General features: G+C 51.2%; 1 protein-coding gene across 3 annotated transcripts in view; it reads left to right on the top strand.

The window, feature by feature from the left end:
* Positions 1-22,605, top strand: part of XYLB (xylulokinase) — a 49,608-nt gene that overhangs the window by 7,706 nt on the left and 19,297 nt on the right. For 2 of the 3 annotated variants that reach the window (XM_040636949.1, XM_040636948.1), the window contains exons 3-13: positions 5,005-5,074; positions 6,695-6,775; positions 8,961-9,047; positions 9,642-9,770; positions 10,532-10,597; positions 11,947-12,019; positions 14,072-14,190; positions 17,474-17,555; positions 20,632-20,672; positions 21,235-21,350; positions 22,142-22,257. In XM_040636949.1, coding sequence (XP_040492883.1) covers positions 5,005-5,074; positions 6,695-6,775; positions 8,961-9,047; positions 9,642-9,770; positions 10,532-10,597; positions 11,947-12,019; positions 14,072-14,190; positions 17,474-17,555; positions 20,632-20,672; positions 21,235-21,350; positions 22,142-22,257 — 980 coding nt within the window. Of the gene's footprint in view, positions 1-5,004; positions 5,075-6,694; positions 6,776-8,960; positions 9,048-9,641; positions 9,771-10,531; positions 10,598-11,946; positions 12,020-14,071; positions 14,191-17,473; positions 17,556-20,631; positions 20,673-21,234; positions 21,351-22,141; positions 22,258-22,605 lie in introns of those variants that run through there. The other variant, XM_040636950.1, reaches the window with a different exon arrangement.

Below are 22,605 nucleotides of genomic sequence, written 5' to 3'. Positions count from 1 at the left end.
TTTATTTATTTGTGAGAGAGAGAGAGCACAAGCAGGGAGCGGCAGGCAGGGGGAGAAGCAGGCTCCCCACTGAGCAAGGAGACTGATGTGGGGCTTGATACCAGGACCCTGGGATCATGATCTGAGCCGAAGGCAGACATTTAACTGACTGAGCCACCCAGGCGCCCCTATTGTTCTTTTTCGATATATACTTTAGAATCAGCTTTTAAAGTCCCAGAAAGCAAAATTGTTAATATTTTTATTGATATCATATTACATTTATAAATTAATAGTTGCAGAGAATGGGCAACTTTATGAGACTGAGTTTTCCTATCAAAGCATCAAAGCACATGTTTTGTCTGTTCCATCCGTTCCAGGCTTCTTTTGAATACTTCACATGGGTTTTGATATGGTTGACGTATGGATTGTGCACATTGGGATATGTTGCAGAAAGGACCATTCTTCCCCACCCCTCCCTACACCCAGGCCCTTTGCAATGTGACTTTGTAACTCCTTCAGTCAAGAGATGGGCGTCATTTCCTGACCTGTGGATTTGAACCAGTAGAACATGAGGGAAGTAACATTGTGCCACTTCTAGACCTAAGCTCAAGAAGGCCTTGCTGACGTCTGCCCTCATTCTTGGAACCCTGCCCAGCCACCACATGTGCTCAGGACAGCCTGCTGGAGAATGAGTGGCCGTTACCCCTGTATTCCCAGCTAAGAGAAGCAGCAGCTGGCCCCCAGAAGCAGAGCCCTCTAGCCCTCTAGCTACCGTTAGCCGACACACAGAGAGAGCCCAGCTGAGCCCAGCCCAGTGCCCCAGAACTGAGAGCTAAATGAGCTTAGTAGTAAGTCACTTAGCTGTGAAGTGGTTTGTAACAAGGCAAAACCACCTGGTACCTATAATTCATTTTAAACTTCTTTCTGACTGTCCTATCTTTTTACTAATGTAAATGGGGACTTTTGTAGTGATTGACCAATGATCTACCAGACTTCTTTCCTTCTCCTCCTGCCTTCCTTGCAATTTTTTTTGCCGTGTGACTTGAGTCCTAACCAGCAGAACATGGGAGAAACTGAACAGGCCTCTCTATGAGATCATACGACCCCCACTGTGATCCTCTGCCCTGTGCCTTCCGGGGTCCTGTGGCTGGATGCGAGTGTCCAGGGCAGCCTCGGAAACCACTTGGAAGCTGAGAAGAGCCCCTGTCCTCCTGGGTCCCTGAATCACTGTGGGGAACAGAGCCCCCCCGCACTCCGCATTCCTGGTCCCCAGCACACCACTGATGATGCTTTACGTGAGAGCTAACCTGCCACTGTGTCAAGCCGTGGAAATTAACTAATACAGGGTCATCCCCCCCCATCATATCTTCTTTTTTTTCTTTTTTTTAAAAAAAAGCTCTATCGAGATAGAATTCATATACCAAAAAATTCGCTCTTTTAAAATGTACAGTTCAGTGGTTTTTAATATACTCATCGAGCTGTGTCACAATCTCCACTATTCAATTTTAGAACATTTTTATCTCCTCAAAAAGAAACCCCATATCCACTAGTAGCCCCTCCCTATGCCCCCTCTAGAGATAGCCAGCGAGAGAGGGAACACAAGCAGGGGGAGTGAGAGAGGAAGAAGCAGGCTCATAGCGGAGGAGCCTGACGTGGGGCTCGATCCCAGGACCCTGGGATCACGCCCTGAGCCGAAGGCAGACACTTAACGACTGAGCCACCCAGGCGCCCCTATTCTGAACATTTCTTATCAATGGATTTATGCAATATGTGGTAATTTTCAGAAGTTTCTTTCACTTAGCATAATGTTTCCAAAGTTTATGTTGTATGAGATCAGTACTTCGTTCCTTTCTGTGCATACTCAGTAATGTCCATTGTATGGGTGGTAGCACATTTTGTTTACCCCTATGTCAGTTGGCAGATAGCCCAGTCTTCGGCTATCATGAATAATCCTGCTATGAACATTCATGGATGTTATAGACTAAATCGTGTCCCCCTCCCGGCCCCTGAAAAACCATGTTGAATCCCTAGCCTCCAATGGCGCTGTATTTGGACATAGGACCTTTAGGGAAGTAATTAAGGGAAATGAGGTCATAAGGGTGGGGCTCTAATCTAATAGGACTGGTGTCCTTATAAGAGGAAGATACCTCTCTCTCTCTGTCTCTCTCTTTCTCGCTCTCCCTGAGTATGCACAGAGGAAAGGCCATGGGAGGACATGGCGAGAAGGTGGCCATCTGCACATAGGAAGAATGCTTTCACCAGAAACCAAATTTGCCAGCACCTTGATCATGGGCTTCTAGCCTCCAGAACTGTGACGACATGATGCCCGTTGTTTAAACTCCGTCTGTGGTATTCGTTACGGCAGCCCGAGCTGACCAATCTAGTGTGCAAGTGTTTGTGTGGACAAGTGTTTTTGCTTCCACTGGGTATATACCTAGGAGTGGAATGAATGGGTCCTATGGTAACTCTATGTTCAACATTTGGAGGAACTGACAGGCTTTTCCAAAGCAACGGTACCATTTTATGTTCCCACGGGTGGTGTAGGAGGGTTGCAGTTTCTCCAGTTTCTCCATGTTGCCAACATTTGTTTCTTGCTGTTCTTCTGATTATAGGTTAGAGCCGTGTTAATGGGCGTGGAATCGTTGTGGTTTCGATTTGCCTCCTTCTAACGACCAGTGATGTTGAGGATGTTTGGCCACGTGTGTATCTTCTTTGGAGAAATGTCCACTTGGGTCCTTGGCCCGTTTTTCCCAACTGCGTTATTTGTCGTTTTATTACTGAGTTGTAAAAGTTCTTTAGATAGTCTGGATACAAGCCTCTTATTAGACCTACGATTTCAAAACTTTTTTCCCATTTCTGTGGGTTATCTTTTCAGTTTCTTGATGGTCCTTTGAAACGAAAGTTTTAAATTTTGATCGTCTATTTAATCTATTTTTTTCTTTTGTTGCCTGTACTTTGGTACAGTATGTGTTAGGTTTTGGTATTGATTTTATATTTATTTCATAAAAAGAATTGGAAAATTCCAAGGTGCCCTGGAACAATTTAAATAATATTAGAAATACTTGTTTTTTTTTAAAGGTTTGGGAGCATTTTTCTGTGAAACCATTTGGGCCTGGGGCTTTGGCAGGTGTGGAGTTCCAGTCTCGCCTCCGAGCAGAAATTGCCAATTTTAAGTAGTTAAATACAGGTAGACTGTTTGGTTGCCATTATCATGTGTTTTGTAAAGGCAACATTTTTTTCCGGTGGTTTTTATGGTCTATAGGAAAGTTTGTTGCTCTTTTTCACTTTTTTTCTTAATAGTATCTTTTTTAAAATGTCACTGTTATTTGTTATAATTTGTGTTTTTAAAAAGGACATCCAGGGGCGCCTGGGTGGCACAGTCGTTAGGCGTCTGCCTTCGGCTCAGGGCGTGATCCCGGCATTGTGGGATCGAGCCCCACATCAGGCTCCTCCGCTAGGAGCCTGCTTCTTCCTCTCCCACTCCCCCTGCTTGAGTTCCCTCTCTCGCTGGCTGTCTCTATCTGTCAAATAAATAAATAAAATCTTTAAAAAAAAATAAAAAGGACATCCATTAAAATGTACAATTCAGTGCATTTTGATAGAAGCAGACCTATAGCCGGGAAAGTACCACCAAAATTGAGATTCAGACTGTACGTGGCTCCGAGAAGACTCTTTGTGTCCCTTTGCATTCCCCGCTGGACTTAGGAAACCACTGACCTGCCTTTTCACAACAGGTGGATTTGCGCTATATATACAGCATCATGTCCTACGGACTCTTTTCTGCCTGGCTTCCTTCACTCAGCATGATCATTGGAGATTCATCTCTGTTGGTGGTTGTATCTACAGTTCACTTTATTATTATTGTTGTTGTTGTTGTTGTTGTGTAGTACTCCACCACACACACACACGCACACACACACCACAATTTATCCATTCACTGGCTTAGGGACACCTGAGTTGACTCCCATTTTCTATTGTTACAAAGAAGGCTGCTGTGGAAACTCGTGTACAAACCTGTCTATGAACTTAAACTTTCATTTCCCTTGGCTGGATAATTAGGAATAGAATGTCTGGAGCACATGATTATCTCACAGTATCTTGCTATGGATTCTGAGCCTGGTTGTTTGTTTGTTTGTTTGTTTTTTAAAGATTTTATTTATTTATTTGAGAGAGAGATTGAGAGAATGAGTGGGGGGAGAGGCAAAGGGAGAAGAGCAGGGACTCCCCGGGCTCCATCCCAGGACCCTGGGATCATGACCTGAGCCGAAGGCAGGTGCTTAACCGACTGAGCCACCCAGGCGCCCTGTTGTTGTTGTTTAAACTCGTCATTGAGGAGCTCCTGGGAGGCTCAGGCAGTTCAGCGACTGCCTTCAGCTCAGGTCATGATCTCAGGGTCCTCGGGTCAGGCCCTGTGTCGGGCTCCCTGCTCAGCTTCTCCCTCTCCCTCTGTGCTCTTTTTCTCTCTCAAGTAAATAAATAAAATCTTTAAAAATAAAGATAAACTTATCATTGAAAGGGTTGGGTTTTGTCAAATCAGTTATTTGCACAAGGGCCGTATAGGGGGGCGAGGGTAGGGAGAGGGTCCAGGCAACTTTCCAGGCTTTCAGTGCAAGGACTGCCTGGTCTGATAGCGAAGAACTTTTCCTGCAGACACAGAACCTCTGTGCAGCACATTCCTTCTACCTCTCCACACCCAGTGGGCTTGGGAAGGTTTTAATCCAACCCTGCACCCCCTAGTTCCCTCACGGCCACAGCACCAAGTGACACCATGCCTGCCTTCCAGGGTGAGCCCCTCATATTTAGAAGGCTTGTTTTTGCTGGTGTTTTCTGAGAGTTGTCACCCCTGAGCAATTTCCAGGACTTTTCTTTCCATTCTTGCCAGCACTGTTCAGTCTTGTTCAATTTAGAGTTCCCACCGAGGTTGGGGAAGGGGCATTTCTCCTTCCACTGGAGGGATCCGGGGTCTTTCCCCACCAGGCCCCCGCCCAAAGCCCTGTCCAGCACTCTGTCTTGTTCTCCTTGTAGGACTCAGGGTGGAGTTCACGTTCACGAGGACGGGCTGACAGTGACCTCTCCTGTCCTGATGTGGGTCCAGGTAAGCACAAGGATCCCTGACCCTCTGTTGAGACCAGGTCCTCATTGGGAAATGGAGGTCAGCCTGGCTCCTCGAGCTAGACGCAGCCTCAGCCAAGCAGAGAGGACGTGGAAAGGGCTTGCAGGTCTGGTGCCAGAGCACTTGTAGGCCCTGTAACCGTCTTGAGAATACCGCCTTTCCCAAACCTTTGCCAAACAGTCTGCGGAGGCTTCGTGGCCACCCTTGTACCCTGAGACCCAGACACAGCCCTGGCTTCTCAGTGTTCAGGCTCAGATGGACCCCAAGCCAGGCCTGCCTGCTTAGGACCGACAAGAAAGGAAGATGCCTGTTGCCAAATATGAGTGACCCATGGAGCCACGGGACCAGGGGTATGACCACTACAGACCAGCAGGACAGGGCTGTGTCGGCCTCGGGGGTCCGGAGACCCTGAAACTGGAAGCCAGCCAAAGGCAGTGCTTAGTGTGTCTGCCAAAGCGGGTCAGTCCTCCAATACCTGGTTAAGCAATTCCCTCTCCTAAATTCTTTCTGTAAAGATAACAAGTGTAATTAAAAAAAAAAATTTTTTTTTAAATCAACTTGACCCTGACTCATACTGGAGGACTGAGGTAAAGGACAGCTTTCCACCAGACAGGCCAACTGGAATGTACTTCCTAGGGCTGAGGCAGACCAAGGGACAGTGGGGGTGACAGGCAAGAGTCGGTATCTAGAGGTCCCAGCGATAATGTCAGGGGCTTCGGATAGGTTGGAGCCTTGGGGTGATGAGCAGTGCATAGAGAGCCATGCGTGGGAGTGGAGTCACATGATTTCTAATCGTGAGCAGTCCCCCAGGATTGGACCTGTTCTAGCTTTGCCAGTCCCCCTTCCAGCTGTGCCCCACTCCCTGCTCGAGGTTTGGCGCGGAGGGCTGAGCCGGCAGCCACAGCCAGGGCTGCGAGAGGAGCCCTCCCAGCACAGAGCGGGGACGGTGGAGTCAGGTCAGAGCTCCAGTGGCTGCTCTGCCCTCAAGGGAAACGCAGCCTGGCGTGAATCTCTAATTCCTGCCCTGAAATCTTAGGGGGGCGTCAGGCTCTGCTGGGCTGCTCCGTCTATCCCACACTTGGGGTCTTCCAAGAAAGAAAATTGCACCCAGATGGTGGAGGGTGGAATGGGGATGGGGACAGATGGCCACCATCTCCACCTACTCCTTCAGCCTGGTGCTCCTGGACACACGGAGTCTAGGCCTGGTCCCCTCTCCGAGGGGGGCCGTCTCCTGTGCTCTTCACTTCTCTGCTGCAGTGGAGTCACACCAGCAGTCCAGTGGGTAGAAAATGCAAATGAAAGAAACCACGATTTGATCCTCCTTGTTTTTGCTCTTCCTGAGTGCTTGGAAGTCCCAAATTGGAGAAGCAGAATTTGAGGGACGAGTGGTTTCTGATTCCATTTATTTAAATGTTTTTTACCATGGTTCATCTTTTTCTGTGATTGGTGCCTACTTTAATGAATTATTCCAGTGCTTATATATCCCAAGCCATCGGCTCTTTCGCATCTCCGGGGTCATGGTAAGCGTTTCAGTGCTGAGGCCCATGGGTTTGCATGACTTAGTGGTTTGGGACCATCATGGTGGGCTCTTTGTCTTCTCAGGCTCTGGATATCATCTTGGAGAGGATGAAGGCTTCGGGCTTCGACTTCTCTCAAGTTCTCGCCCTATCTGGGGCGGGCCAGGTTGGTCTGCGGCAGCCTCCCTGTGGTGTGTGGGGCGGCCGTTGGGCAGGGGTGCGGGGCTCCCCTGGAGGGAATGCTGCTTTCTGAGAGCCGCCGCACACATTCCGCGGTTGGTAAGGACCCCTGCCGCTCTTCTGCCTTGGAGAACGTAGAGCTTGCCTCCTTGCTGAAGGATCTGAGGCGGCTGGTAGCGTGAAGCATTATACAGAGCACTGGGTAAGGAGGAACCAGAGAGAGGTCCTCTAACGGGGTGGAGGAAGCATTTGACGTGCACTTATGATGCGGCCTGGGAGCACTAACATTGCTTTTCTGTTTCCTGGAAGTAGAAGCAGTCAGAAATTATACTCCTAATGATAGCAGTTTAGTAGTAGCAATATTAGTAAAAATAATAACAAAACACACTGACTGAGCACTTGGGGCAGGCCAGGTGCAGTGCCAGGCGTTTCACCTATACTGTTTTTTTTTCTTTTTAGAAAGAGAGAGAGAGAGAGCACGTACGAACAGGGGGAGGGGCAGAGAGAGAGAGAATCTCAGGCAGACTCCGCGCCCTGTGCAGAGCCCGACGTGGGGCTCACAACCCTGAGATCATGACCTGAGCTGAAACCAAGAGTCTGCTGCTTAACCCACTGAGCCACCTAGGCGCCCCTTATGTATACTGTTTGACCTAATCATTATGATGATTTTATATATTATGTCAGGGTGCGTTTAGTACGGGAATTCTGTGTCTGCTGCCTGGCTCTGTCCCCTGGCCTGCCATGTAAATACACAGTGCATAACCACTTCGTTTAAGTTTTAGCTACTGCCTTTAGTACCATTGCCATTTACATGGGGACACTGAGGCACTGATGTCACTTACCCAAGGTCACACAGCTGCCTGGAGGAGGAGTCAGGACCCAAGCTGAGTCTTATCCTCCGAATCACTTTGCTCCATGGTGGATTAGCCTGCTTTCACATCCTCCTTACACAAAGCTTACTAATTTTTCTGAAGCCACCTCTTCTCCCCAACCCCCCAACCTAACAGGAATTTAATGCTCCTGTCCTTGTTAAACAGATTCCCTGGGGGATCTCTTCCACCTCGCTCATCTGAGCCCCAGGCTGGGATACTCTCTCCCTCCTGGGCATCCCCTGATCCCATGCCAGGTGTCCCGAGAACACCTCCAACTTACCATGTGCTAGACTGAGTGCTCTCTCTTACAACTCATCTTGACCCCACGTCCAAGGGGTCCCCGTCTCCTGTTGATTTGTTACATGACTCTTGAATCTACTGCCTCTTCTCCAATCCTGCCTCTTTTGCCCCAGCCTGAATATCTGTGATTTTTCTCTGGGCCTCTACTTGGGCCTCCCTGCCTCCCATATACCTTCTCCATGACTCCCCCAAACCCTTTCATACATTCAGCCCTAGCCATGTTACTCCCCCGCTAATCCAGAGTTCCCATACCTCCAAGATAAGCCCCCCACGTCCTGAGCATGGATGTCCAGCTCCTGGTGTCCAGGCTGCCACCTCCCCCTCTAGGCCCCACCACCTCCGTCCTGCCCGAGACTCAGCCCACTCTGTAGAATGCCACCGCTCCCCGCACCTGCCAGCCTCTCTCAGCTGTGCTTGCTCTCCTTGTGGAGCACCCATGCACTCAGCTCTGGCTCCTTTCCTGCTAATCATGTCCCCTTCTACCAGCTCGTTCAGTGCCCCTCCGCTGTGTCCCCACTCCCCTGCCACTGCACATGCATAGGGTTTTGTAATTGTGTGTTTGTGTCTTCTCCCTGACTCAACTACAGTATTGTAGAGAATAGGGACAGTACTATTCTATTCATCTGTTCCATTGCCCGCCGTGGTCTAGGTGCTCAATAAATGGTTGTCGAATGAATGAACGGCTAACTGAATAAAGGAATGAATTTCAGGTAATATTATGAGCAATATATTTAAGTACAGTTTTACAAGGATACCAAAGTCCAAACCACTAATTCTTTCTCGGACCCTTCCTAAAGTTTTGAGGTAGACAGGACAGAGTTCTCATTTTCTAGAGATGAAAACCAAGTCTCAGAAAGGGAATGAGTTCTGTGAGTAAGAAGTGGCAGGGGCAGGCCTGGAGCCAGTTCTTTGGGGTGTGGTCTGGAGTCTTCCTGTGTCTCCGGGAGGTGAGCCCAGTGTGTGGCCATGTGAACATGTGCTTGGGTTTTCCCTTGACAGCAACATGGAAGTGTATACTGGAAGACTGGGGCCAGCGGGGTGCTGACAAGCCTGTCACCAGACCTCCTGTTGCATAAGCAGCTGCAGGTAACGGTGTGGAGAAGGGCCCAAGCCCCTGCAGGCCCTGAAGTCTGGGGCTTTTGTGCATTTGTCAAGGGTATAGGAACTTGGCTCAGGCAGTAGTGTGGTGACCATGGTCTACCCTGCTTCTCGCTGGACATAGCTGTGTCTGGACAGAGGGTCGGGTGCTAACAGCCCTCGTCACGGGTCCCTTCCTGCCAGGCATGGCTCTGGCTAGTTTCCCCCTCAGAGATCTCCCTTTGGGCCACGATACCTCCTGGTGGTGCTGGGAAGCAGGCCCTGTCTTCTCCATGTTTCCCCGCTCCAAATGCCCCTGGGAAACTGCACTTTGCTGCAGCTCTAGCCCTCCCCTGCTCATCTCTAGTGTTGCCTGTGGTGCTCAGGTGTCCAGAACCTTCTACCCTGGGCTTTCTGGGGAGAGACACTGCTGAGCCAGGCTGAGGTTTGGGCGGGAAGGGCTTGCCCGCGGGTCTTCCAAGGTCACATCCAGGGAGGAGGTACCCACCCCTGCTGTGACTGGCCATGGAACCGCCTGTGCCAGGGTACCTCCCAGAGTCAGCAGGCAGAGTTCAAGCCTGTGCCTTTGTTCCTCCTTTTCAGGCCTGTTTCTCCATCAGGGACAGCCCCGTGTGGATGGACTCCAGCACCACAGCCCAGTGCCGCCAGCTGGAGGCCGCTGTGGGCGGGGCGCAGGCTCTCAGCGGCCTCACCGGCTCCCGTGCTTATGAGGTGTGCAGCACCCGCCAGGGGTTGGGGGCTAGGGTTGGCCCCGGGAGGAAGGTCCTGTTGCTGGCTCTGGTCCCTTGTCTCTGGGTGTCTGGGAGGATGCAGCAGGTGAGCTGCCCCAGTGGGGATCACATGAGGCGCTGTGGGTGTCGCCCCCGCAGAGCCAGGATTGGGCCCTCTGGCCCCTGGTTCTGCTCAAGGCTGTCCTTCCTCCCTCTGCTGCCCACAAGCAAGGGCAGGCCTCCTGTTGCCCAGCAGGGAGCCACGGTGTGAACACGGCTGTGCGGGGTGATGATGGCACCTCCACTTCAGCATCTAACCTGGGGATAAAAATAGCACTTACGCTTCCAGCAGTCTTGAAGCTGAAGAGAGTCGATGTACTTGGAGCAGCTCCTGGAAAAGTTTAAAAAAAAAAAAATGCGTCTTTCCTGCAGGCTTCAGCCACTGTTCCAGGACTGGCTGTGATTGGCCCGGCTTGGGTCATGTGACCCTACTTGGGCTACCTGACATAAAAAGAATGGGGAGGGGTGGGGAACATGCCTGTGTCTCCTGCGCAGGTGCCCTTGGTTGGCACAGTCACTGTGTGGGGTGAGGAGAAAGGCTTAGTCGCAAAGGGTGTTCAGCAAACATTTCTAAATTTGAGGCCTTTGTAAAGCTTTCATGACACTAACTCATATCCAGAGCATGCTATGGTGACCTCACTTTCTGGAGGTGATCATTGCACATAGGATTTGGGTTTTTAAGAATTTGCACTCTTTCTCCAGCGTTTTACAGGAAACCAAATTGCAAAGATCTACCAGCAGAATCCTGAGGCCTACTCACACACAGAGGTTGGTTAAATGCTCCTATTTTATTTAAGTCACAGTTGAATGTCTTTTATAATACTTAGCTTAAGCATAAATACATCCCGTATGCATTGGCCAAAAACACTGATTAGCAGACATTAGAAATGGTACATATTCAGTTTGCTTATTTCTCACTGTCAGGCCATTTCCAGAGAGGAGGGAGAGAATGGAATCATGTGAAAGAGAAGTCAGGGCCTCTCCTGACCAGGCTGGGCGGAGGTCAGAGGCAGAGGTCAAGGGCAGGGTGGGTGCCATGGGGACTGGTGTCTTCCTGGGGCCACCTGAGTAGGAGATCTGGGTGCCCTTTAGTGTCTGTCCCCTCAGTTTCCTGCATGGTTAGTGCAGGATGGCTACCAGGGGCTTGATTGGTGTGGGCTCCATGTTTTCTTTGGAAATGGGGAAAGCTGGACACATGTGTCCCCATCTGTGGCCCTTCCAACCAGAGCCTGTGTCCCAGGAGCTCAGATTCATTCCTCGATCCACAGCTGCTGCAAGCCAGCACTTAATGCCGCCTGGGAAGCAGCTCCACACCTTGGCTGGTGATCTTCATCTCTGAATAATTAGAAAATGATCAACGCACGTTAAACCAAAGTGCCTTTTTTATCTTGGGAGTTAACAACATCCCATTTATTATGTGACAACTCAAGGTGCCAGATTATTCTGCAGCATTAGCCGCGTAGATTGGGGGGGGGGGCAGGGCAGCGATGAAAAATCCTCTCCACATTCTGTGTATGGAACAAAGGCGGCCTGAAGGGGGACAAGAAGTGTTGGCATTCTCTGCAGTGGTCCAAGGGCCCATGTTGCCCGTGTGGAAGCACGGATGCTCAAGGGGACATTTGAAATCCATTATCAATTCCTCCAGCTCATGCCTGGGGTCTGTGGCTTCTGAGGGGCCAACTTTCACTCACACCTATTCTGAACCCCCGAGAGTGTCTTTGTTGGTTCTGAATCCTGTGGCCACACATCCCACTTCCCTCGTGACTAGATATAAAGACCGCAGAAACGAAGGAAGGAAATCAGGCACCACACTCCCTGGATGCCGGGCAGAAAAGCCACTTCCCTAAGCACGGCTTTCTCGTGGGCCTGGTTGCTCTTTCTCTTTGCTGGACTTGATAGTTTTCTGGCCCATCAGAAACTGCAGAGTGAGGGGCTCTCTCGGAGCCTCAGTTCTTGGTATTCCAGATACTCAAACGCTCTAGTGTCCGATACTCAGTCCCCGCCATTCCTGGGGCATCTTGCTCAATGTTCCTGCTTCCCTCCCCAGTTTAAAACTCAAGAGCATTCAGTCGGTTCTGGAAATGAAACCTATCTCACTGCGTTTCTTTCTTTCACAGAGAATTTCTTTGGTCAGTAGTTTTGCTGCTTCCCTATTCCTTGGGTCTTACTCCCCTATCGACTACAGTGATGGTAAGCCTTCAGAGTCCCCCGAGGGTGTGCCTATTCGGTGGGCATGTGGACATGTGCTCCTGCGGGCGGTGTGGGCCCCATCCACCGGGGTGGGTGCTAGACTTTTAGCCCTATTGTCTTTTGCTATGAAGGGAGTGCATTAGTTATCTTTCGCTGTGTGATGAATGACCCCAGTGCTTAGCAGCTGAAGACCACAAGTGTTTTTGTTTGTTTTTTTAAGTCTAATGCACTGCTTAGCAGATTAGGAACTTTTTTTTAAAATATTTTATTTATTTACTTGAGAGAGAGCAAGCACGAGTAGGGGGAAGGGCAGAGGGAGAAGCAGACTCCCCACTGAGCAGGTAGCCTGATGTGGGGCTCGATCCCAGGACCCTGAGATCATGACCTGAGCTGTAGGCAGATGCTTAACTGACTGAGCCATCCAGGCGCCCCGACCACAAGTGTTTATTATCTCACCGAATTTCTGCAGGTGTAATCTGGGAGCAGCTGAGCTGGGTGGTGCTGGCTCAGGAGCTCTCAGGAGATGGCATTCAAGCTGGCAACCAGGACCAGCCATTGAAAGGCTTGACTGGGGCTGGAGGATCCACTTCCAGGGCCCCAGACCTGTTAGCCAGAGGCCTCGCTTCCTCACCATGTGGGCCTCCCATAGGACACCAATGACACTGGAGTCCCTGAATGAGGGATGAGAGGAGAGGGCGGCCAAGCAGAAGCCGCAGAATCTTTTACACCTTAACCTTGGAAGTGACATGCTATCCCTCTGGCCCACCCTACTCGTCGCACAGACCTACCCAGGTACAGGAAGGCAGGGAGCTCACTAGGTGTGAACACCAGGGCTCAGGGATGAGCATGCGCCATCTTGGAGCCTGGCTGCCACAAGGAGTTGTTTCTTGAAGTTTTGTTCACATTGGGGGAACTCAAAGGAGCGGTGAGTTTCTGGAGTCAACGCCTTGCCAAAAGTTAATGCAGGTGATGCCGGTGAGGAAGGAGAGTTGGGAAGAGGTTGCCGAAGACACTTTGCATGAGGCCAGGCTACACGGTCTGCGAACGGCAGAGGGAGCAGAGTGCAGACCTATGTGCGTGGCTTCTGGAGAGTCTCGGAATGCTCAGAGCCTCCAGGGAATCCGTCTGGAGTTGTCCGAGGGCTGTCGTAGGCCACATATCGTTCTAGCGTTTAGGGAGAGAAAGTAAGGCGACTAAGCGGTGGTCCCCAAGCTTCACTTACAATCTGGAGAAGAAAGGATTCCCACAGGTAGCGCTGCCCCAGTCAGGCCTGCAGAACCCTAAACCTGGAGTAGCCGGCGGCCACCCGCATTCACCACACCCACGCCAGGGGTGTTCAGTGCGGCTGGGGAACGCTGCAGCCCTGCTCCCATAGGCGTTCCGAAGTTTGGGTTCTACAGCCTGGGCCAGGCCCTCTGCTCCGCTCTCCTCACTCACCTGAGAAGTCACGCCCTGGTTTACCAGTGATCTCACCTCCTCACTTGGGTGCATGACGCCATCAGCGTCCTAGCCCACGGCTGTCCACCTCCACTTGCGCCCAGTGGTGGAGGAAGAGCAGAGCCCTCCTCCTATGCTCTGGCTTCTCTCCCCTTTGCCGTCCTCAGGAAAGCCTTGGGCGACGTAGAATGTTTACAGGCCGGCTTTGTGAGCTGATCTCAGTGATTTCCTTGAACCGTTCATGTGCTTGGGGAAGCCTGAGGGCCGACCCACATCAGCACGGGGCTGCTTCTAAGCAGACACCTGGAACCCGGGGGGCACGAAGAACAGTTCCTCGTCGGTGTAGTGTCGGGTCTTAGGACGGCGGATTCCCAGGCTAACGTGAGGAATATTTGGAGGGGGGGTGGGGCCATGTGTTTCCAAGGGTCCCACTGACCTCTGGCTCCCGGCCTCTCTAGTTGCATAATGACCCAGGCACACTGTATTCATTCCGTTGGGAAAGAGCTCCAGGTACGAGTTTGCTGCAAGAGATCGATCGGCTTTCCTCCAGATTGGTGCCTGTCCAGAACAGCTCCTTTTCAAAGATGTTTATTTCTTGTTTCCTTCATTCCTTAGGTTCTGGAATGAATTTGTTGCAGATCCAGGACAAAGTCTGGTCGCAGGTTTGCCTTGGCGCCTGTGCGCCTCATTTAGAGGAGAAGCTGGGCTCACCCGTACCGTCGTGCTCCGTGGTGGTAGGTCCCCTGGCGGGTGACGTGGCTCGTTTCAGAGCTGGCAGCTACTGGGGCAGCAGTGCAGAACACACACACACACACACACACACACACACACAGAGTCACCCTCGTTCATTTATTTACACACACAGGATTTTCAGGCTGGCATAAGAGAAGTGTTTGACGTAAATCAAAGCCAGAAACATCTGGATCGGTGCCTTGCATTTAGTGGGTACTCAGATGCACGTACAGATGATTGCCTCGTGGCGGTGAGGTGTGGGGTAGGGGGACTTTGGAAAATTCCAGTAGAAATTTATTAGAACAGGAAGAAAAGTGGAAGGCATAAGTGGTGGGTGATTGCACACGTTAGGAAAAAAGACACAGAATGTTGACCTTCTAGGGCTAGGAACCACCTCTGAAGCTTGAAACAGGCAATCTGGAGAAAACAGAAAGAAATATGAACGGGCTGGGGAGAACGCAGGCTCTGGCCCCAGGTTTCCTGGGCTGGAACTCTGCGTTGGCCACTCACTGGCTCTGTGACTTTAATCTGTGCCTCCGTTTCCCCATCATTTCCGTCGTTCCTGAAACAGTGGGAACAACGGTACTTTCTCAGTCTTCAGGCCGTTGTGCAGAATAAATGAGTTGATGCATTTAAAGTGCTTAAGATAGGGGCACCTGGCCTAGCTCAGTTAGAGCATGCCTCTCTTGATCTCGGGGTTGTGAGTTTGAGCCCCACACTGGGTGTAGAGATTACTTAAAAATAAAATCTTAAAAAACTTTTTTTAAAAACAATAAAATAAAGTATTTAAGATAGTGCCTGGTCCCAAGGGTAATATTAAAAACATTTAGGGTAGCCACATGAAAAAGAATGAAATTGGACCCCTATCTTGCACAATGCACAAAAATTAACCGAAAATGATTTAAAGCCTCGAATGTAAGACCTGAAACCATAAAATGCCTAGAAGAAAACAGGGGCTGGTGATGATATTTTGGATTTGACACCAAAAGCAAAGGCAAGAAAAGCAGAAATCAACAAGCTGAACCTCATCAAGCTTAAAAGCTTCTGCACAGCAAGGAAAACCATCAATAAAACAAAAAGGCAACCCATGGAATGGGAGAAAATATTTAAAAATCATATACGTGACGAGGAATTAGTATCCAAAATATATAAAGAACTCAACTCCATAGCATAAAGGCAAAATACTGCGGTGAAGAACATTTACCCGTTAGCGCGGCACCCCCATTCAGAATAGACACGGGTGTCCCCCAGTTAACTGCGTTCTTTGCTGTTCTGTGGGGAGAATGGAGTAGAGGGAGACTGGGGCCTTGCCCTCAGGGGCCCTTTGGTGGGAGCACTTGCCACACACTCAGTAGAGCGAGAATTCTAGGTGGTTCTGCGTGTTGGTGGGAAGAAGGAGAAGGTCCCTGAGGCCCACTCGTGTTGCCTGTTCCGAGTCCCAGCCACTTTTCTGAGATCGACTCCGATGCACAGAGCTTAGGGAGGGGTGTCCCCTGCCTTGGAAGGGGACAGTTCAGGACCCAGGCCCGCTGAAGCCCGGCGGAAAGAATAAGGAAGGGCAAACAGGAAACGGCCAAGCCTCTGGGATCGGTATTCCATGCACAGCTTCTGGTTTTGTGTGAGATGGAGAGCAGTGTGGGGTCCACGGCAACTGGCTTTGTTTGCCTTAGGCCAGGAACACATGCCTCCAAGAGGGAGCCCATGCACAGACTAGCAGCTCGAGGAATGGAAAAGAACCGATTCTGAAAAGTGTATTTTCATTTGTAACCTATGTGCCCATGAGATGGGGGAAAACAAGCCAGATCCATGTTTCCCATGATCCCTTCTTCCGCAGGTAGTGCCCAGATAGCTTTCTCATTTTCCGCAGGAAGGTATTTGGGATATAGGGTATTGGACGCTTCTCCAGCCCTGGCTCGCAGCCTCCTAACCCATCTATTTTGCCAGCAGCTGTGGCTTCACGCGGGTGTTACCTGGCCGCACCCTGCCCCGCTGTATCTCATTTCTCTCACTTTCTGCCCGGGGCTTCTGTGACTCCATGTTTGTGCTCTGCAGACCTGGAGGTCCGGGGAGTTCATACCCCACAGGACACCCTTCACCAGTAGGGGCCTGTGGAGAGCTGCTCCCCGTCCCATCCCCAGGTGGACAGCCCCCAGATCCTTCACACACAGCTCCTCAGACATTGCCCACAGCGAGTACCAGCTTGACAGTGTACCTTTGGGTGGGCTCTCCCTCCTCCCCAGTTCTCCTCTCGTTTCCTGGGATCGCTTCACCAAATAAGCCACCTGCATACGAACCCTGACTCAGGCTCTGTTTCCTGAGGCAAACCGGGCCAAGACACTTCTCTCCCAGGAGATGGCTTATTCTGATGTAGATCTGAAATTTTCCTGGAAGGAGCAAAATTTTCTTTCCATATACCAGGATAGCCCATCATTTTTTAAACATTTGGAACTGAGATAAAGTCAGGGGAAGGGGGGAAAAAGTGTTTTTCTTTTACAGCTATGCTCTCTAAAGACTATGGGTCTGTCCAGAGGTGTCCCTGCTGTCTGGTCCCACAGATGCCCTGGGAGGAGCCCTGGGGGCCATGCTTCCCAAGGGTGTTCCCTGTCCCCCCCTCCCGCCATTTTTGGTTTATTTTCTTTAGAAAGTTGACCTGTGCACTTGCATGTTTGGTTTTTCTTAATCGGATCGCTGGGCTGATAGAGCAAGGGTGTGAGGCATTATGTTCTTCCAGGAATTTGCTTACTGTGTGTCCTCTTGTTATTTATTTTTAATTAATTTTATTTACGTATTAGAGAGAGCATGAGAGAGAGAGAGCATGAGCGGCAGGGAAGAGCAGAGGGAGAGGGAGAAGCAGACTCCCTGCTGAGCAGGGAGCCCGACATCGGGCTCGATCCCAGGACCCTGACGTCATGACCTGAGCCAAAAGCACACGATTAACCAACTGAGCCACCCAGGCGCCTTGTTATTTATTTCCCACTAATGCTGTCTCAGACTTTGGAGCTTGCAAAACAAGTACAAGTTGGGGATTGGTTTGTTCCAGCTGCCTCTCAAAATCCAGTGGTGGTCAAGGCAGTGGTATGCCCTAATATTTGTGGTTGCAAGCCTGTGCTGGGCTCCTCCAGCTTTTTGTGAACGGGAGGGAAATCCCTGCTTTACGACAGGGACTGATGGGAGTGCAGGCCCAGTGACCTGGAGCTTGTAGCGTTCTTGTGACCTGAGGCTCGGAGGGCTATGCGGAGTAGGTCAGATTTGCCTCAGTAGGGTGTGTTTGCTTTTCCTCTTCAGGGAGCCATTTCTTCCTACTATGTCCAGCGCTATGGATTTTCTCCAGGATGCAAAGTGGTGGCCTTCACTGGGGACAACCCTGGTGAGTACCTTGGAGGATTTCACTCTCCAAGTAGTCTGACTTGGTCCATGCTGGACATTTGAGAATGCCAGTCCGGCCTCTGGAAACCCTTCTGTGGCAGGCCCCTTCCTCCCTGGCCACCGGCCACACTGCTGGCCTGAAATCTGACTCCTTGTACCTGCCCCACCTTGGCTCTGACTCTGCCCTCTGGAGCAGCTGAGGGCTGCCCCTGCAGGTGAGAATGATCAGCGGTTAAGGAAGGCGGTCATGCCCACCCCTCCCTAACTGTCTGTTCTGTTCCAAGCTAAACAGCTCAGTTCCTCCAGCGCTTCCTCTAGAACATGGTTTTGGGTCTCCTTCCTGTCATTTGATCTGTGGGTATGAATTATTCCTCATCCAAACACCTTGTCCCTTCCCCAGCCGCTCCCGGAGGGGTCATCCGGTCTCTGAAGAAAGGCCTGGTGGCCACACTGGGCCACCAGACTGCAACCCCCTCAGCCCCACCCTGCAGCCCTTTTCCTAAGTAAGGAGCCACCAAACTAGGGTGCCAGGCAAATGCACACACAGGTACAGGACACCCAGTGTGCCTTGAATTTCAGAGGAACGATGAATAATTAGTATGATAATTGTATCACACGCAATATTTGAATTTCACATAAAGATTTTTTAGTGTAAGTATGGCCCAAAGTATGTCTCTCTGAAATTCAAATTTAACGGAGTGTCCTCTGTTTTTTCTGGCACCTCTACCCCAAATCAGCATTCTCAGCTCCTGCTCTAAGGAGGTGAGTGTCAAGTCCGTGGCAGAAGACCCGGCTGCTGCACGGGTGGGGCAGGGGTCTGCCGTCCTAAGGAGGCTGACTTGCTTCGAGCCTCTCCTGTTTCTCTCCATGGTCAGGGAACATGACTCTCTATTTCTTCTGTTTTGCTCTCCTTTTAAATATATTTCTTTTCAGTTGTTTTCTGCCTTCAGCCCTCCTCCCTGTTTCAATACCCACCAGCCTCCATGTACTTTCCTCCTGTTGGCTGTGCAGACGACAGGACATTGGCATCCAAAATAAGTAAATAGAGAGAGACACACATGTCTAGGGGTAGAGTTGTATGCCTTAGAATAGAGCGGATGGTCCTTGTTGAAATTCATTCTTAATAGCGATAGTTACATTATTAGTATTATTATTAGATTTCGTATTTTCTGCAGTGTCTCTATATATTTTTGTGATCAGGAAAAAGCCCTGAAGTCGCTACTATTATTACAGCCATCACTAAGAATAACACTCATGGAGTTCCTCGGTCTGCTTCCGCCTGTCTGCTCTGGGGCCAAGGGCACAGCAAGCATGTCCCCGCCACACTTGTGGCCGCATCAGTGTCCTGGCTGTGACCCCTCCCTCCTGGGACAGCCTTGGCTCTGGCATCTGGAGGGAACCCCAGGAGCCAGACAAGGGCCTTTCCTATCCCTGAGCGATTTCCCTGTTGGCAAAGCACAGAACCAATCAGAGCAGGTTTTGGAGAAGGGATCCCAGTGCTCCTGGTCCGAAGGTGGAGGGGAGGTGGAGGCCAGTGGACAGTGTCCGGATTTCCACAGTGGCAAGGCATGGAGTCCCATGCTCTGTCCCCTGGGTTGAGAGGCAGCTGCAGCCTGCAGTGTGTGGATTCTGGTGCCCTAGGCTCCCAGGGGACTCTCAGGCCCCAGTTCCCATCCGCCCTCAAAGCTGGGAGGTCCAGCCTCCCTCAAAGAAGAACGGTTGGTGTAGGAGCACCAACTTAGGAAAGTTCTACACTTTTGCAGGCCATGTCTATTTCCTTTCGGAATGAAATAACTTGATTGAGTTTCATTAGCCAATGTATATTCTTGTACCTCCTCTGTCAACTAGAAGAATGTCAGGGGGAAGAATGGGCCTTTTTAACCACTGAAGTGAGCTTCTGGGCATGTTTGAGCAGGAATGACAAAGAAGCAGTTTTCCAATCCTTCCTCTTGGACCTCCGTTTCAGGCTGAATGTTGGAGATACCAGGCAGGTAGCCCTCAGTCGGTCCCTCCCGAAGTCTGACCTTGAGTGTGTTGCTGTTTTAAATAATGCAGTTGCTCGTTCCCTAAAACAACAGCAATAACAAGCAAGCAGACTAACCAAGGCTCATGCTCTTTTTCTTACTCACAAGGGATACCTCTTCACTGCAGAAAAAAAAAATTGTTAAATACTGACAAACCAAAGAAGGATGTAAAAATCACCCATAACCTCTTAACCCAGAGATACCCGCAGTTAAAATTTTGATGGCTGTCCTTCCACTTTTCTTTCTGTGCCCACGAGTAAACGTATTTTGTCTTAACTAACCCGGCAATGTTTTTGTGCAGCATCATTTTAACAGTTGCCCCGGGCCCAGTTGTCCCCCATTTATTCCCTAGTCCCTTACGGTGGAGGTGGCGGGGCTTTCAGTGCTTGGGCAATGCAGGCCGTGTTGACACGCACACCCTGTCCTGTCCCTAGTCCCTACAGGCTAAGTTCTCCGAGGTAGGGTTCCTTGGTCCAAGGCTCTGACACACATGGCAGCAGTGATGGAGGACACCTGTCCCTCCTACGTTTCTCCTTTTCCTTTCACTTGTTCAGTCCGTCACCCAACATTTAGTGAGCCCCCGGTCCATGCCAGACCTTCTGTCAGTTCCAGAGCATATCGTGAGCCAGGCAGATGCAGGTTGCTGTTCTGGGCCTCGTGTCTCAGGGGGATGGACCCTGCCCTTTACATTCTGCCCCCTTTACACTCCTGCCTCACCTTTGTCTTTCTTTGCCATGTGTATTCTGGTGTCTTGACTTGGCCTCCTTGGTTCTCTGCACTCTTGGGAGCACCTGATGGTGGGGAGTTTGGACCCTTTTAGAAAAGGCTTCCCCACTCACATCAGAGGCCCTGACCACAGGGGCTCTACCCTTTGACCCCTGGGACCTTCCCTTGGGCCACTCTGAGCCCTCAGCTCACCCTGTTCCTGCCTCTACCCTAGCATGTAGCTTGGGGCGGGAGGTTTGGGGCTGGGTCCCACCTGGGGGTGACTGTGGTTTGCTTTGTGGTTCTGTGTGACCTTCAGCTAACCAGAGGCTCCCCTCCCATTCTCAGCGTCACTGGCAGGCATGAGGCTGGAGGAAGGTGACATTGCGGTAAGGTGACTTCTCACACCCACAGGCAAAGCCAGCTCTTTCTGCCCTGGGGGACGAGGGCCCCAGCAGCATCTTCGCTGCCTGTTAGAGGGTTTGCCGGTCCCAAAAGGCAGCTGAGGGAGGGATAAGAAGACCCAGGCCCCAGGACCTATTCATATCGCCTCTCCTAGAAGGTCATGGCCTTTGCTGGGTAGGCAGGTCCCCTTGACAACGGCCAGTACTAGTAGGTACAGTGGCAGAAGGGTCACACACTGGGCCGGAAGACTGTGAGCTCCCCGGATGAATAAAGAAAACATAACCTGTACCCTTCTGGGTCTTGTGGGAAACTCATTTGGGAACCATGTGTCGCCCAAACCATTAGTTAGATGCAGTGGTAGTAAGTTCTAGAAAATCGGCCCACAGTTTCCATGAGAGCCTAAATCTGGTGTGGGAGGGTCAGAAGAGGTTTCTCTGAGGAAGTGGCATTTAATCTGAGGTCTGCAGCATGAGGAGTGAAATGATGGGGGTCAGGGCCGGCAGAGCTGGGCAAAGAGGTGCCTCATCTCTGCCCATTTCTTCCCAGGTCAGCCTGGGCACCAGCGACACCCTCTTTCTCTGGCTCCGGGAGCCCATGCCCGCCCTGGAAGGGCACATCTTCTGCAACCCGGTTGATGCCCGGCACTACATGGCGCTCCTGTGGTAGGCTTGGTGGGCAGTGGGCAGGTCCGGCACCGTCTGGAGCCCTCAAGCTAGTCTGCTCAGCAGGCTCTTGTGAAATGAGACCCCAGGACTCATTGGGTTTTTCTGACAGCAGAGCTGGGTGGGGAGGAACCCCGGACCTGGAGTCCTCCCCAAATCCAGATTCCAGTCCCATCCTCAACACCCATATCCTGTGTGGCCTGGGGCAGACCCCATAGCACATCTGAGCCACACTTTGCTCCTAAAAGGCGAAAAATAAAAGGTTTACTTCATAGTGTTGTTAGGACATGCCTAGCACATGGTAGACCTTCAAGAAATAGTAGGAAGGACATCCTGCCCCCGACAGTTGTCATGGAAGAGGTGCGCTCTGCGCCCTGATCACAGGCCTTTGAAACATGCCGGAAGCTACTCAGGGAAGTTTCTGAGCCTCCAAGCCCCAGGAACCACTGGAGGATATGTAGGTCTAGATAGTTTAACCAGCTCTGTTCCATCGTCCAGGTGGTATAACGTGTAGAAGCCACAGCTTCCCGTCTCTCCCTGGGGTGACTTTGTGGCAACCTCTGTAACCAGAGCCCAAGACAAGTGTCTCTCCCAGTGATTCCCAGGGACCTTTGCTGGGCCTGAAGCCTGAGGGAGAACCTCAGATCTCTGCCATTCACTGCCTGGGGGTTGTGGTCCAGCCTGACCTGCAGCCCTTCGACCTGGAACTCCTCACCAAAACACATGGGTCCAGCCAGCAAGCACTGGGTCCCTCCCTCAGGTCCCTCCCTCCCTTGTGTGCACTTCTGCAGCTTTAAAAACGGCTCGCTCATGAGAGAGAAGATCCGTGATGAGTCTGCGTCCTGTTCCTGGAGTGATTTCTCTGAGGCGCTGCAGTCCACGGAGATGGGCAACGGCGGGAATCTGGGTAGGCTGTTCGGTGACACCCAGACCTGGGAAGGGTGGCAGCTGCCGGCAGGAGGGCCCCAGGGGACGGGGGAGAGGAGGGCCATGGAGCAAGCCAAGGGGAGCCCTAGCTGTCTGTCCCTCTGCTCCGTGGGCCTTCTGAACTAGCGTGAGACCCTATGATCTGAGTGAGGTAGGGCTGTTCTCCGTATAGACCATAGCCGTGTCTCTGTCCCACTCAGAGCCCCTGGTGACAGCATCAGGGATGGCAGCCACAGCTCCTGCTCTACCCTGGTGTGTACCCACATGTCACTTTCTGCCCCACATGCGGGGTTGTGTTAGGGAGAGGGCCCAGCATTGGGCCAGGCCT

Source organism: Ursus maritimus, unplaced genomic scaffold (assembly GCF_017311325.1).
Source record: "Ursus maritimus isolate PB19 unplaced genomic scaffold, ASM1731132v1 scaffold_20, whole genome shotgun sequence".
Classification (NCBI taxonomy): Eukaryota; Metazoa; Chordata; class Mammalia; order Carnivora; family Ursidae; genus Ursus; species Ursus maritimus.
The sequence above is the reverse complement of the archived record's forward strand: the minus strand, read 5'-3'. Positions and strand labels throughout refer to the sequence as shown.